General features: G+C 39.0%; 1 protein-coding gene across 5 annotated transcripts in view; it reads left to right on the forward strand.

Moving 5' to 3' along the window:
* Positions 1–16,567, forward strand: part of LOC110293047 (Scm polycomb group protein homolog 1) — a 118,206-nt gene that overhangs the window by 61,671 nt on the left and 39,968 nt on the right. For all 5 annotated transcript variants that reach the window (XM_029475974.1, XM_029475976.1, XM_029475975.1 and 2 more), the window contains 2 exons: positions 1,073–1,161; positions 7,091–7,334. In XM_029475974.1, the coding sequence (XP_029331834.1) occupies positions 1,073–1,161; positions 7,091–7,334 (333 nt within the window). The remainder of the gene's footprint in view (positions 1–1,072; positions 1,162–7,090; positions 7,335–16,567) is intronic.

A 16,567-nucleotide genomic window follows, 5' to 3' on the forward strand; every position in this document is an offset into this window, starting at 1 on the left:
TTGGATGGGGAGAGATCCACATCACCTGGAAAGCCATGGAATAAGATACTGCCTTTTCAACATGTGTATCTGGCCCTTCTACCCTGAAAGATGTTTGCTAGGAGGTAATGAAGTAAACAACTATAAGTCTAACAAACATTAGGCAGAGCTTGATGAAGTCTGTAGAATGGTGGAGAAAGGATTATAGAAGACAGGGGAGTCAAGAAAACCCACAAAATCTACTAACATGAACTCAGAGAGACTGAACTGCCCAATCTGATGTAGGCCCTCTGCATAGGTGTAGCTTGGTGTTGTAGGACTCCTAATAGTAATAGAAGGGACTGTCTCTGACTCTTTTGCCTGCTTTTGGAACCCTGTTTTATCCTAATGAGGATGGGTTGCCTCATCCAGCATTAATATGAGGGGGAAATACCTAATCCTATTGCAACTTGACATGCCATATTTGGGTGATATGCCTGGGAGGCCTTCCCTTTTCTGAAGGGAAATGGAGGAAGAGTGGATGAGGGTGGTGGGAATGGGGACAGATGACTGCATTGGGATTAATACTGGGATCATAAATAATTTTTTTAAAGATAGGGCAAACCATCATGTATTGAAATCTGTCCCCACTACACTAATGTGACCTTGGACAACCTACCACTCTTATCTCCATCTCATCTTCTATAAACTGGGGATAAATCATTGTGTGTGTCTTATGGTATTATTTTATATGTTGTGTGGTATGTGAAGTGAATGCTACATTCAGTATACATTGGCTGTTGTGCTGATACCCCTATATGTCTGAAAGGATTTTTTAGCTCCTCATGTTTCAAATGAGATGGAAGATTCTCAGTGACCTTTCTTTAAAATGTTGTACTACTTATTTGCTGCATTATCTTGGATAAATTTGCATTCCCTCCAAAGGGCCTCCTTTCGTTCATCTGTCTGAGCCACTTCTTCTGTGCAGCTTTTAAACCCTTCTCTAGGGCCTCTGATTCTGTGACTGTCACAGCATAGGACCAGCAGGAATAGCTAGATACCACCTTGTGTTTGAGAACATTTCTTAACCTGTTCTCCATTATATTTACTGCAGGATTTCGGCTGAATGCCTCCTCTTGGCCCATGTTCCTTTTGAAGACACTAAATGGAGCAGAGATGGCTCCCATCAAGATTTTCCATAAGGTATACTGTCCCTCAGCTATCACCAGCTGTAAGCTTCATAAGATCAAGTATTTGCCTTCCATCAATTTCTGAGTCTCTGTTGTCTCCTTTATTTCTGTGGCATGAGAATGCTTCTCAAAAACTAGTTCAGTAGAAGATTTTTTAAAACACCTGTGAAGTGGGTGTTATCTTCAGTGAATTATATTAAAATGCAATAATGAGACAGTATTCCTGGTTTGTGGGTTCTAGCTGCCAATAACAAACAAATGTAATATCTTTTTGTTGTTGGTTTGGTTTGGTTTTTTGAGAACTCCTAGAGATCCACATGCTTCTGCCTTCTGAGTGCTGGGATTAGAAAGCATGGACCACCACCACCCAGCCGAGATTTTTTTTTTTACTTTATTTGCAGAGTAAACTCTTACAGGATTGTTAAGAAATTAAGATGTGTTTATTAAAACTCAAATATAATACAATCCTAAAGCAATTCTTACAGAGTTCTGTAGTCTGTGTTCTAAGTAGGGAGGCATGAAGGAAACTGTTAATTATCTATAACATGTTTGTAACCTTATATATATTATCACACTTAATACGCATCTCTAGCTTATATATACTAAGAATTATTAAACTCAACAACTAAAGAAGCATACTTAAAAATTTTTAATTGCCTTTATTTGTTTTTTTGTTTGGGGGGGATTTGGCCACATACATGTATGTGTACCACATACATGCCTAGTGCCCCCAAAGGCCAGAAAAGGATGTCAGATTCCCTGGAACTAGAGTTACAAATGTTTATGAACCACCATGTAGGTGCTGGAAGCCAAACCTGGGTCCTCTGAAAGAGCAACCTGCATTCTTACCTGCTAAGCCGGCTCTCCAGCCCCTAGGAAGCTTGCTTCTGAGTAAGGGTCACACAGCTAGCGAGGGGCAGAGCAGGAGTAGTAACCTGTGTTTATTCTTTCTGTACCTCAAAAGGAGAAAACATTAGCCTGTTGATAGTTGACTTCTCTAGTGGGCTGAGAGTCCCTGTAGAGATGACTGAGCTAGGCTTACCTGTGTTGCTAGTTAAAGCTAAATCATGGGGAAACTCTGGTTTCCAAATATAATATATTAGGCCACTTGAAGCCTCTTTCAGTGATAAATACCTTAGACTGTGAGGTAGTTATGTAGGGAAAGCTCCTCGTGCTGTGTGGTGCTCACTAGAAAGTAAGAAAAGCAACAGTGTTAAAAACATGTGATAAATTCATGACTGTCTTGGGTGCTCTGCCAATCTTACTTTATAGAATCTTGCTTTTATATACCCATGGTAAAGCACAAGATTAGTCTTGAACCCATGCCAGAATAAAGTAGATCTTAGAGCCTGGCCGGATCTGTTAAATTTTTATCTCTTATGTGAAAAAGATAATGACATTTCTAAGGAAGAGACTCTGGGAAGGGGTGGGATGCAGCCACCTTTGATTACTCTTCTCCCCTGGGGTTGGGTTGTCCAGGGACTTCAAAGTTATATGAAGGTATTGCTTGGTGCCTGGCAGAAGCAAACCCCAAACTCTCTAGATGGTTTGATGTCACAGTAATTCAGTGAAGACTGCTCAGAATGACCACTGGGTCCTGCCTTACAGAAATCTCAGAAACTTTCAAAACACATCTCTTACATGGTACAAATGTAACAAACACTACACACTCAAAGTAGTTTCAGACAGTACAAATATCAGCTAAAGGGTATGTATAAGGTAAGTATTTTGCCTGAAGAACTAGAAGAAGAAAGAAGAAAGAAACTTTTGGTTTTAAATTTATCTTTACATATTTTATTTTGTGGGGAGAGGTACATGCCATTCATACTTATATGGAGGTCAGGGACAACTTGTAGGAGCATGTTCTCTCTCCTTCCATTTTTTGGGTCCCGGGGATGAAACTCAGGTTACAGATAAGACTTGTCAGCAAGTGTCTATAACCACCGAGCCATCTCACTAGCTCAAAATATCCTATTTTAAATGCCACATTTTTAAAAGGACAAAAGCAAACATCTGAAAATAAAACAGAAATTTCAAACCTTTAAAATTAAAGATTAAAAAGACATCCACCATAATATATATGTATGTATATATATGTGTGTGTGTGTATGTATGTGTGTGTGTGTGTATATATATACATATATATATATATATACACATATACATACATATATATGTGTATGTATGTATGTATGAAGTTACCCCCTCAGACTATAACATGGAGAAATACACACTAAGGAGAAAAAAATGAGAAGAATATAAGGAGGCAGCATATGTGGAAATCCTGAAACTCAGAAAGATGAGTTGAGTAAAAGGGAAGTAATATTTGAAGAGATCATAAGTTTTCCAGCATGTGTAATAGATACAAATACTGTAAGAATGAGGCATTGTTATAACTAGAAAGTGAAGGCCAATACAGAAGATCTGAGCATGTAATCAGCAGGATGCCTTCAGAGTGGTTACATTGACCACAGCATATTTCTCCACAGCAGCAGTTCAAGCCAAAGTGTTTCCAAATACTAAGTCATCTACCTTGAAGCTGATCTCCAACTACACTGTCATTTCAGAATGGAAGTGAAAATCAGACTATCAAACAAACGAGTGCAGGTAGAGTGTAGCATAGCCATGTTGGGTATGTTTCAGAAAGAAAGCAATTGAACCACAAGGTAAGGATGAGACACAAGAAGAGTTGGTGAAGAAATGGGTTTGTTTTCATGTAGACTATTGTATGTTCTAAGTATAATAACAAAGTGGTTAACTGGGAGTAAAAGCAACATAGAAATTACTTACTTATCCCTTTATAACCCAGAAGTAGTTAAAACAGTCTAAAGCTCTTCCATTGTCTAGGACTATATATAAAGATGAGGTAGATTTTGTATGTCATCTATACAGTTAAATTCTTAAGGAATCTACAAAAGATTATAAATAGAATAACTTCTGAGTTGGTAAAGGAGAAAAGGGGGAAAATTTTTAAGAGATGTTTTAGATTTTTTGAATTAGCCGTACAGTTAAGATCTTAAAGGAATCCACCAAACAACTATACATAGAGTGTTTAACTTCTCAGTCAGTGAAGAGAAAGTGAGGGAAATGTAGTTTGTTGAAAAAAATTAAAAAAAAAAACATAAATAAAATTAAGTAGAAACATAGGCAGCCGGGCGTGGTGGCGCACGCCTTTAATCCCAGCACTCGGGAGGCAGAGGCAGGCGGATTTCTGAGTTCGAGGCCAACCTGGTCTACAATGAATATGTATTATTTGCATATTATAAAAATACACGAAAAAAATTCTAATTCAAAAAACAAAAAAAAAAAAAAAAAAAAAAAAAAGAAACATAGGCAGTAAGATCTCTGTAATAAATTCAGATGGGCTTAGTGTAACCTGCTTGTAGTTCAAGTTTTCAGAAAGCTGAGATGGGAGAATCCCTTGAGCCCAAGAATTTGGGTCAAACTTGGGAAACATATCAAGACTTCTCAAAACACAAGTAAATAAATATTGTTACAATCATCATGAGAAACTTTTGTTTTGTTTTGTTTTGCTTTTGTTTTTTTTTTTTGTTTGTTTTTTTTTTTTCGAGACAGGGTTTCTCTGTGTAGCCCTGGCTGTCCTGGCACTCACTTTGTAGACCAGGCTGGCCTCGAACTCAGANTTTTTCGAGACAGGGTTTCTCTGTGTAGCCCTGGCTGTCCTGGCACTCACTTTGTAGACCAGGCTGGCCTCGAACTCAGAAATCCTCCTGCCTCTGCCTCTCGAGTGCTGGGATTAAAGGCGTGCGCCACCACGCTCAGCCGAGAAACTTTTTAATTACAACATACTATTTGTAATAGACATATTAAGGCATAGTAACATAAAAATATTGATAGTAGCCATTGAACATGATAGCATACACCTTTAATCCTGGCACTCGGGAGGCAGAGACAGAGGCAGGCGGATCTCTATTACAAGGACAGCCTAGTCTATATAGCAAGCTCTAGGCTGGCCATGGCTGCATAGTAAAGCTCTATATCAAAAAAATATATATTGGCAGTGTAAAAACATAAGAGATAGTACCAGGCAAACCTTTATCAAGATAAAATTTATATAGAATAGAACAGAGATGTTGATACTAAAAAGCATTAAAGAAGTCACTAGGTGCTGAGTTAAAAGTAAGAGTTCACCAAGAAAACAAAGCAATCATCGTAGTACATATGCCCTTTAAAAATAGCCTTAGAGTCCATGAAAAAGAAAATGATAATCAATGGTGATGTGGCAATTCCTTTCCTAGGAAAATATAGCAATATTTTCTTATAAGACCTCTCCTTATAAGACCCAGTGACAGGGGGATGAGATGGCTCAGTGGTTAAGAGCGCCGATTGTTCTTCTGAAGGTCCCAAGTTCAAATCCCAGCAACCACATGGTGGCTCACAACCATCCGTAATGAAATCTGATGCCCTCTTCTGGAGTGTCTGAAGACAGCTACAGTGTACTTGCATATAATAAATAAATAGATCTTAAAAAAAAAAAAGACCCAGTGACAAAGCCAAGTCCAGCCTAGGAATCCAGTGAGTCAGTTGAGCATGCTGTAGAACATGGGGTTGCTTACAAAACATGTGTGACCTCACAGCAGCTGCATTGGAAAGCTTTCTTCATCCAGCATGGGTGATGTCTTCCACGTATCTACATAGATGGGTGGAGCTCCTCTCTCCAGTTAACCTTCCCCATCCTGTGTTCTCTAGTACCTTGCTAGACCCTAAAACTAAATGCAGTTATGGCAGAATTGCATAAAAATGACTGAGGTACAAAAGGGAGCTAATCTCAGGAGAGGATTCAGTGACTCTTCCTTGCCTTTTCTGAGGGAACATCACCAGGCTGCTAGTGGTGTTCTATTGTAAGCAGCTGCAGCTGCTCGGATCAAGATGGTTTGCTCAGAGAGCCTCAGCCTACAAAACACAACAAAACTGGAAAATCTGCAATCAGTAGGAAATACTTTCTTGTATATTGCTCAGTGGTTGATAACTAAAGCAGGCAAAAATTCATATACCAAGAGCATTGATCAACTTTTAAGACATTATTCATTTCTACTTTAACTAATTGTTTAATAATAAAAAAATTTAAATACCATTCATGGTAACAATGGGACATTAATATACCTAGAACAAATGTTTGTAAACAACATGAGGGGCTCAGTGGGTAAAGATGCTTGCTGCCAACCCTGACAACCCAACTTTTATCCCTGGGACTCAGGTGTTAGAAGAAACCAACTCCCATAATTTGTGCTTTAACATGTATACTATAGTAGTACACCTCCACATATACCCACACACAAAATAAATAAATGTAACAAAAATTAAAGCATGATATATTTATAGAAGATATTTAAATTTTGTATAAAAGAGAAGTCTGTATTAAAGAAGTTTTAAATGGAAGAAGGGAATCAGGTGCATAGATAAGGTTTAAAGTTATCAGTAATAAACGCTATTTCTTCCCAAATCAATCTATAAATGCACTGCAGTTCCAGTCAAGATCCAAGTAAGGTTGTTGTTGTTTTTTTTTTTTTTTTATCTTAACTGCAAAAGTCAATTAATTCATTTGAAGGATGAAGGAGAAAGAACAACTCAAAATAAAGCTAAAGAATGGCAAAGTAGCCAGGCATGGTGGTGCATGCCTTTAATCCCAGCACTTGGGAAGCAGAGGCAGGTGAATTACTGAGTTCGAGGCCAGCCTGGTCTGCAGAGTGAGTTCCAGGACAGCCAGGGATATACAGAGAAACCCTGTCTCAAAAAAACAAAAACAAAAACAAAAAAACCCCAAACAAACAAACAAAAGAATGACATAGTAGAGAGGCACTTCCAACCAGGTTCTTATGAGGAGAAAAGAACAGAGTGGACAGTGAATTTATTTGCAGTTTGATCTGTGTAGCTACCTCACACATTAGAAAAAGGTCTGAATATTTCTGTTTTTCATTTAGGAGCCACCATCACCTTCCCACAACTTCTTCAAAATGGGAATGAAATTAGAAGCTGTAGACAGAAAGAACCCTCATTTCATTTGCCCAGCCACTATTGGAGAAGTTCGAGGCTCAGAGGTGCTAGTCACCTTTGATGGGTGGCGAGGCGCATTTGACTACTGGTGCCGCTTTGACTCCCGGGACATCTTTCCTGTGGGCTGGTGTTCTTTGACTGGAGATAACCTGCAGCCACCTGGCACCAAAGGTAAAGAGCCACCTGTAGTTGCCTGAAGCCAGACCTTAGCTAATAGGAGGAGTCGTCCAGGTTTAGTGTGGTCAGTGTGTCTGTGCTAGCATGCTTCACTGTAGGCAGGAGAAGAATGAGGGCTGACTCCTTAGGTACAAACCAACCAAGGGCTTCCAGAGAATAATCACTAACAGATCAAGAGTAAGGTCAAATTAAGCCAGATATGAAATTTGGGGAAAAGTAAAAAATTCTCTCTTCTAAATAGCCCAACCTATTCTCAGGCAATTCCTGCTTTTGCTCCTAACACATTTAAAAGTTTAGAAGTGTCATTCTCAGCCTCCAAGGGTTGAGAATTGTGTAGTGAGCTAGGAAACACTGTTGACGAAGTAGAACCTTTGGAATAAGAGGATAGGCCATACCTCTGCCTGTCACTAGCAGCTAATTCACCTCTAAACCTCAAATGCCCGTTTATAAAAGAACACCTACTTCAAAAAATTCCTGAGAGAAATAAATGAAATCACATGGACAAAATGCCCACATCTGCAAAATAGCAAGCTCCAAGACAATTTCTGTTTTATTTCTGTGGCCATTTTTTTTCTTTTTTGTTTTTGTTTTTGTTTTTCACTTTCTTTTTTTATTAGATATTTTCTTCATTTACATTTCAAATGCTACCCCCTTTCCTAATTTCCTCTTCGAAAATTCCCCATACCCTCCCCCTCCCCCTGCTCCCCAACCCACCCACTCCCCAATTCCTGGCCCTGGCATTTCCCTAAACTGGGACATATAATCTTCACAAGACCTAGGGCCTCTCCTCCCATTGATGGGTGACTAGGCCATCCTCTGCTACATAGGCAGCTAGAGACACGAGGTCTGGGGGATACTGGTTAGTTCATATTGTTGTTTGTCCTGTAGGGTTGCAGACCCCTTCCACTCCTTAGGTACTTTCTCTAGCTCCTTCATTGGGGACCGTGTGTTCCATCCAATAGATGACTGTGAGCATCCACTTCTGTATTTGCCAGGCACTGGCATAGTCTCACAGAAGACAGCTATATTGGGGTCCTGTCAGCAAAATCTTGTTGGCATATACACTAGTGTCTGGTTTTGGTGGTTGTTTATGGGATGGATCCCCGGGTGGGGCAGTCTCTGGATGGTCCTTCCTTCAGTCTCAGCTCCAAACTTGTCTCTGTAACTCTTTCCATGGGTATTTTGTTCCCCATTCTAAGAAGGAACGAAGTATTTCTGTGGCTATTATTATAGCTATTATATGCTGTACTTATTATCATTACTTATATTATACATGTTATACTAGACTACATCAGCATTGTTATAATACCATTGCTATAAAATTAACCATACAAATGCAGGAATATGTATACCATATTACAGTAGCGCCACATACACAACAATGCTTGTAATAATGATAGTAGAGATCATCTGTTAATTTTACAGATGTAAGGAGAAAGATGACTGACCCAAATCATGGCCAAATTAATAAAAGCAAGCTTTTTTTTTTTTTTTTTTTTTTTTTACGTACACAGGCTGTCTCCCTTTAAAGGTAGGGTTCAAGAGATGAGAATTGGACATAGGTGAGATAAGACTTTTTATAGCAGAGAAGTTGGGTGTGTGCAGGGGATGTCAGGCAAATAGGAAGGGGTTGCAGAAGCAGAACATGAACATAACAAGGTGATCATCACAAGCTCCTGAAACAAAGGTACAGTTGAGTTGCCATTTCCTGGAACAGCTCAATCCTTGAAAAACAGATTAAATCATTAACAGGAATGAACCTAGTTTGTCTTTACTATGAGATGGCTTTCAAGCCTAAGATGGAGCCAGGCTGGTTAATCATATCCAAGAGAGATTTTAAGATAGATACTCTTGGGAGCAAAAATAATAGCTCCATTATCTTAAGTCTAAAGCATATTAGTAAATCTGAAAGAATGGAAAATTACCCTATTGTTTCAGCATTTCTTTTCTAAACATTTATACAAAACATTGATTAATTATCTACTTATTGGATGCCAACTGTAAACCAAGCTGAGGATTCAGCAGTGACACAAATGGACAGTCTTCCTGCTTTCATGAAATAAGGTCACTTCAGTGGATAGAGCTATCACAAGTTCGGTGGTATATGTGCCATAGCATGAGCGAGATCCCGGTTTCAATCAACACAAAGAAGGTCATGTTTTAAATGTATATTTTGAAAAAAATCCTAACATAAATACACATCCATGGTACCATTGCTATCATTGAAAAAATGCTATAGGTCTATCATCCCCCCAGATTTATTTGTGGAGAATTTTCTTTTTCAGGAAAGTTTGTAAAGTTTTCAGTTGCAGCCTTGGGGAATAAGAAGGAGCCATGTATGGAAAAAGATTACAAGTATACAGAGAAAACCACTGACACTGTGCTGTTAATAACATACATGAGCAAAATGAAGATGTTCTTACTAGAGTATGTAGCTGAGGGGGAAGGTGGTGTGAATAGGTGCTGTAGAGGCAGGCAGATCACTTATAAGCCTGAGTGGCAGTTTTGTTCTTTGTTCTAAATTAATTGGGGAACCACATACAGATATCATTGTTTTCAAATTATTGCCTAAAAATATTCTGAGTTGCATTCATGCAACCTGGCCACAGGTAGAGTGAAGAGATTTGATTCATTGTTTGAAATTACTTTCTAAAATATAAAAGAATACTTAGAGCTCAGGGATAGAAAAGATAACCCAATTTTAAAATAGACAGGATGTCAGCAAATGAATATATTTTGTGTGTGTGGAGGGTGTCATATGAGGGAAAGCTGAAGGGAGGAAATAAGGGAAATGTGGCAATAATGTAATACTTGCAACACAAAAACAGAAGGTGTGACTATCCGTAAGGGGTAAGGAAGCCAGCAAGAAGGGATGTGGGAATGCTGCGGGGGAGGGGGTGAAGAAAAACAGTGTATAATTATATGCATGCATAAAAATGCTATACTGAAACTATTACTTTGTATTCTAACTTATAAACAGGCAAATTATTTGAGTAGATACTCCTCCAGAGAACAAATGGCCTATACGGCCTGGGAAAGATGCTCATCACCATTCGTCATTTGGGAAATGCTAATCACACTGCAGTGCCATTTCACACCCACTTGTTGCTGTAATCAGAACATGGATAGGGATGAGTGTAGTGGAAGGTGTAGAACAATTGGACTCTTCATACATTGCTGTCAGGTTGTAAAATGGTGCAGATGCATTAGAAAACAGTTTGGAAATCACAGAAGCTGGATGGAGTTACTGTATGACACAGAATTTCCACTCACAGGTATATACTCCCCAAAACAGAAGACACATTTCCATAAAACATGAGTATCTTAGCAGTACTGTTCATCACAGCCCAGGAACAGATATATTTCAGTATATTCACTTAATAAAATATTATTTGGCAACAAAAAGGGAATGGATTACTGGTTGTGCTCCAGCACAGCTCTACTGTACAGTTGTGTGAAGTGGAATGAGAATGCCAGTTAGTGGTGCTGAAGTAGAGGGATCTTGAACCAAGATAAGGGGAAACAGGCTTTTTAATCTCAGGAAAGTGCCACTCTTCTGTATGCTGCAAGAAACATATGTCCTAGATCAGTGTAAGAAATGTATTGCCATCCCCTAACTTGCAAGGCTCTGGGAAACAGCAAGTACCTTGGAAGTGGTGGTTGATTTATTTTTGTTTACTTAAAACTAAAACCAGATAAGTGCTGTTCTTCAGGCTCTGTTCAGAAGTAAGGTAGACTAGACTTCTTGTCTAGAAAATTCTGTTCTGTTACTGGAAGATCTAGACCAGTCAGTCAGGCCACTGAGCCAAAAGATCTGGGAGGTTTTATCTAGCCTCTACTAACTACACATCCCTTTCTGACTGCATCCTTAATGATAAGAAGCATGACTCACTGTGTGCTGATGCTTCCAGAGGAGTAGGAGAGCAGCTGGCTGCTCTCCTGTGTCTTTTAGAAAGCCATAGACTTTATTTCAATGACAGGTGGCCAGAAAGACCAGGCTCAGGGAGCAGAGACCTTCTTTCACAGCATTTTCAGCATTTATCATTCCTCTTTCCTCCAGTAATGCTTTTGTCTCCTCCCTCCTGCCTCAGTAGGTCCCAAAGAAGAGATTTATTGAGCTTCCCACCCTGACTAGGAAGCAACTGACACAGTATGAAAGGAATGTGATTATGCAATCCATTCCACAGAACAAGATGTTTTCTGTCTATTAGTCTATTCTCCTAGTCTGATTATTATGTCTCCTCCATCTTTCCTACCTTCTGGTCATTAGAATGCAATGTTTAAAAATTCAAAGTAAAATAGGAATGTTTCTTGTTGTGGTAAGAAAAAGGTATGTTTACTTAATGTTATTTCACACATGCTGTTTCATTTAATTTTCCCTTTAACTCTAAATTAGGCATAATGAATTTCAGATACATTTTACTTATGAGGAAACTGAAGCTTAAAATGACTTGGTATATGATATCCAAGGCAGGAAGAGACAGCTGTCAGGCCTGAGCCACAGTGCCCGTATACATCATCCTCACATATCACCGCATACTCTAAATTCTTCTGCACATGCCTGTACTATTCAAAGCTTCATTTGAGATCCTAGATTTGAGCTTCCAGGTCCTGGTAGAGGAAAGAGACAGTATTTATACTAACAGAACTCTAAAGTAGGTTCTAGGCTCAGTGAGACCACACACATGTTTTGTCTTTAAGCAAATAATTCTGAATGAGAGAGGCTTAACTAGAGCTTTGAAGAGCCTTAGCCTCTAAAAGTCCCATGTATTAATGAACTTGGGAACAGGTAGCAAATGCCTCATGACTTTGTCTCCTACTTGATTCCAGCTAGTCAGCTCCCCTACTGTTCATCTCTGTCTATGTTGAGAGAATCCTACGTGCTGATCACAGCCTCTCCTTTCCTTTACTAAGCCAGGCATAGGCCTGTTAGCTACTAAACTCATGGCACCATCTAACAAGTAGGCAACTAATTCAGGATTCTTGGTTATATGAGGCAACAGTTTTTATTTTTTTAGCTTAATCATTTTTAAGTGAAACAAATCTAATATAGTATATGCTTTATTTTTAATATAAAAAGTAATAGAAGCCGGGTGGTGGTGGTGGTGGTGCATGCCTTTAATCCCAGCACTTGGGAGGCAGAGGCAGGTGTATTTCTGAGTTCGAGGCCAGCCTGGTTTACAAAAGTAAGTTCCAGGACAGCCAGGGCTATTACAGTCTTGACAAACAAAACAAAACAAAGACGAAACAAAATAAAAAATAATAGAATTCATCCCACATGACATACAGTGATACTACTCAGGCTTCAGTCATCATAAGTCATTTAACTTCCCCTTGCTTTGATATGATAGCAGTTTCAATATAACTTGACTTGCTAAGTACTTTTATAAGAGGAAGAAAACAAATATACCCTATATCATACTCATTTTCTTTTAAAAGCCAGTATATTGCTATCCTGGATCATACCACAAATTATTCTGCTAATTGGGACTGTCTGCTCCAGTCCAGTGTCCAGTAGAGATGCTACTCTGGAGCACACCTGATGACATACACAATTAGCCAGACTTCTTTTTCATACCTCAAAGACCATTCCTAGTGACATACTTTCTCCCTCCCACAAGGCAACACCTACGTCAACAAGACCATACCTCATTCTTCTAATCCTTTCAAATAGCACCACTCCCCAATGAGTAAGCATTCAAATACATGAGCCTATTGGGGCCATTTTTAGTCAAACCATTAGGCAATAGCATATTCACTTCCAGATTCTGAGACACAAATAGAGTTGGTTAAAATATAATCCTAGACTACAGATGGGGATGAATAGAGATGAGATGAGCACAGTAAGGTGAACTTCAGGTCATGCCTGAGTGTTATTACTAGCTGGATTAAGGGGACCCTGCCTTTAGAGGTCACAGTTTTGAGAGTAGGGAGACCAATTGTAACTTTAGAGGACCAAACATGCCAAAGAACCCTTAACCTAGATAAGAGGACTGGAGATTGAAGATTTGGAAACTTACAAATTAAGGAACAACTAATCTAATATCTAAAGAATAGAAAGGTAGAGAGTGGAAACAGATGAGCAGAGTCGCAGAATTTTGTTGTTGCTGGTGGCTTTTCATTTTTATTTTCAGTATTTGAGTATTTTGTGTATGTGTATGTCTATGCACCATGTGCATGTCTAGTGCCAGAAAGGGCCAGAAGACAGCATCAGATGTCAGGAAGTGGTGTTACAGAGAGTTGTGAGTCTCAGTGTAGGTGCTGGAATGTGAACCTGGGTCCTGTAGAAGAGCAACCAGTACTCTTAACCACTGAGCCATCATCTCTCCAGCTCCTGTGGTAACTCTGTAAGTCAGAGTCTCACACTGTGGCCCCAGCTGGCCTGGGACCCACTGTGTAGATGGCGGTGTCCCCAGAACTTGCAGCCATTTTCTTGTTTCCTGTGGGCAAGAGATACAGATGTACACCACTCTACCTGGATCACAATTTAAAAAAAAAAACAACTGAAAACCAACAATAAAAAAGGAGAAGTTGAAGACAGAAAAAAGATTGAATATCTAGTGGTGGCGCACGCCTTTAACCCCAGCACTTGGGAGGCAAGGCAGGCGGATTTCTGAGTTCGAGGACAGCCAGGGCTACACGAGAAACCCTGTCTCAAAAAACCAAAAAAAAAAAAAAAAAAAAAAAGAATATCTAGATCTTAAGGAGAGGAATAGAGATGAGATGAAAGAGGAAAGCACAAGAAATGCAAAGCTTCCCATAGTGGCCATTTGACACGTGGGTCTTTATCTTATAAGCTGTGAAGGCTGTTGAATTGGTTGTAAGTGGCAAAGTTACAGGTCAGGTTCATTTTCAGGAAAACCATCTTGGCAGCACAAGATGGTGTTCAGAGCCAATGGCAAGAGGTGTCAACTAGCAAGCTGCTGAAGTCACTAGTATTCCATGTGACAGAGGAGAAGCTTTTCAGGGAAGAAGAGCTAAGACTGAAGCCATCTCTCTCTTTGTTAAGGATGCTGAGATGTAAGGTAGAAAGTAATGCTTATTTTCACACCTATTTTAATGGTGGTTTTATTTTTATTTAGGAGTCTATCCCTAATAAGTTTTTAATATAAGCATTAATGAAGATCTAAAGTTCACTCTTCCATCTCAAGGAATTTAGTTTTTTTTTTTAACCTGAATCTGTGTTAAATAGAACTAATTTATTAATTATATTTTTATATCTCATCACATGTCACATGAGTAGCCATGTTTATTGAGTGGTTTTGGTGAGATAGATTATACTACCATTTGATTTCATTTCAGTTGATGCTCATGTGATGTCATTATTCTGACATTATTTACTTGATTAAAAATAGCAGTACTAATATTTACTAAAGTTGTATGAGCAGATTAAAAGCCATTTTAACAGTGTTCTTTTTCTAACTTGGGAAATTTGATGGCCAGTGTTAAGAATGGCACATACCACCTCTGTGTTTATAAATACGTGTACACCTCTATGCCTGGACCACCTCCTGCTTCTGCTCAGCTTCTGTTTCTAATAAGGTACAAGATACTGTCTCTTCAGGAAACTTCTGATAGCTAGGATGCTCCTCTGGGTCTCATAAAGAAGCATTCAGTAGCCATGCCAAAAAGGAAAAAACGTATGTGAATTTTGGTTAATGAGTAAAGTCATTGATGACCTGGATGAGAACGACTGCTTTTCTCTTTTTCTCTTTTTTACTCCTCATTTTTTAAAAAGATTTATTTATTTATTTATTTATTTATTTATTTATTTATTTATTTATTATATGTGTGTACGCTGTAGCTGTCTTCAGACACTCCAGAAGAGGGTATCAGATTTTTGTTATGGATGGTTGTGAGCCACCTTGTGGTTGCTGGGATTTGAACTCAGGACCTTTGGAAGAGCAGACGGCGCTCTTAACCGCTGAGCCATCTCACCAACCCCTACTCCTCATTTTTTAGTCCCAACACATGGCATATCATAGCTAATAAACTAGTTGTCTTCACCATTTCCCTGAACTGGTAATCGAGTTCCTTATTTGGTTCACACAAAACACATCGGATGTCATTATTCCATCTTTGGTCTTGTGACATCTTCACACCTAGCTACCTTGACCTTTATTCATACATCTCCTTAACACGTGTAGACCATCTCCTGTTAGCAGTGTGAGGCTCGGTGGAGGTTATGGAGAGTGTCTGCTCTAAAGGTAGATTGAAACTTAAAATGAAAAGGTTTGTACGTTCAAAGCACTGTAATAAATGGCCTACCATGTGATACTTAATACCTAAATGAAAATGCCCAGGCATCCCAATAAAAAAGGAACTGCACATTCAGTCATGAAGTATTCAGATTTGATCAGGAAGAGCATGTATTATTTTTGTGATGTGAGATTTGTGCAATGAGCCACTGTCCCATAAATAATCCTTTCTTGATTGCATGCTTATTGGCACAAACAGAAGTAGAAATGTGGAGAAATGAGATGTAGTGCTCACTCTAAAATGAAGCAGAGAACTTGGGTTTTTCTCACTGATTCTAATTATATCTGCCAGATGACCAAAATATCTTGCTCCATGCCTCTCTTCTAAGTACCTTAAGCTATGCCTCCGGGGTCCTTGCTGATGCCCAGGTACTTGAGAATGAGAATAGGTTTGGGTATATGTATTAGTATCTTTCAAATCCCTAGAAACAGTGAGATCTGACTTAAGCAGGTCAAAACTGCTTATTTGTGGAAATACATAGAACTCATGAAGGTTTTTTTAACAAGCTTTTATTGTATCATGGACCAGCATGAGTACATACTGACTTATAAGACCTTCCTGCTTTTTACATTTTTTTTTTGAGACAGGGTTTCTCTGTGTAGCCTTGACTGTCCTGGAACTCACTTTGTAGGACCAGGCTGGCCTCGAACTCAGAAATCCGCCTGCCTCTGCCTCCCAAGTGCTGGGATTAAAGGCGTGCGCCACCACACCCGCTTAACTTTTTACATATTTATTTCATTACATATTTCATACATGTATATAGTATATCTTGACCCTATCTATCCCTTACTTCCCCCTTCCAACTCTTCCAAGGACCCCCAATCATATCTCCCTCCTAACTTCATGTCCTTTTATGTTTATTTATTTAACCCACTGAATCCAGCAGTACTGTGTATACCTGCATGAGCATGGGTCACTCATGGCAGCATAGGGAATCTAGTAATAAGCCACACTCTCTGGGGAGAAAA

Source organism: Mus caroli, chromosome 4 (assembly GCF_900094665.2).
Source record: "Mus caroli chromosome 4, CAROLI_EIJ_v1.1, whole genome shotgun sequence".
Lineage (NCBI taxonomy): Eukaryota > Metazoa > Chordata > Mammalia > Rodentia > Muridae > Mus > Mus caroli.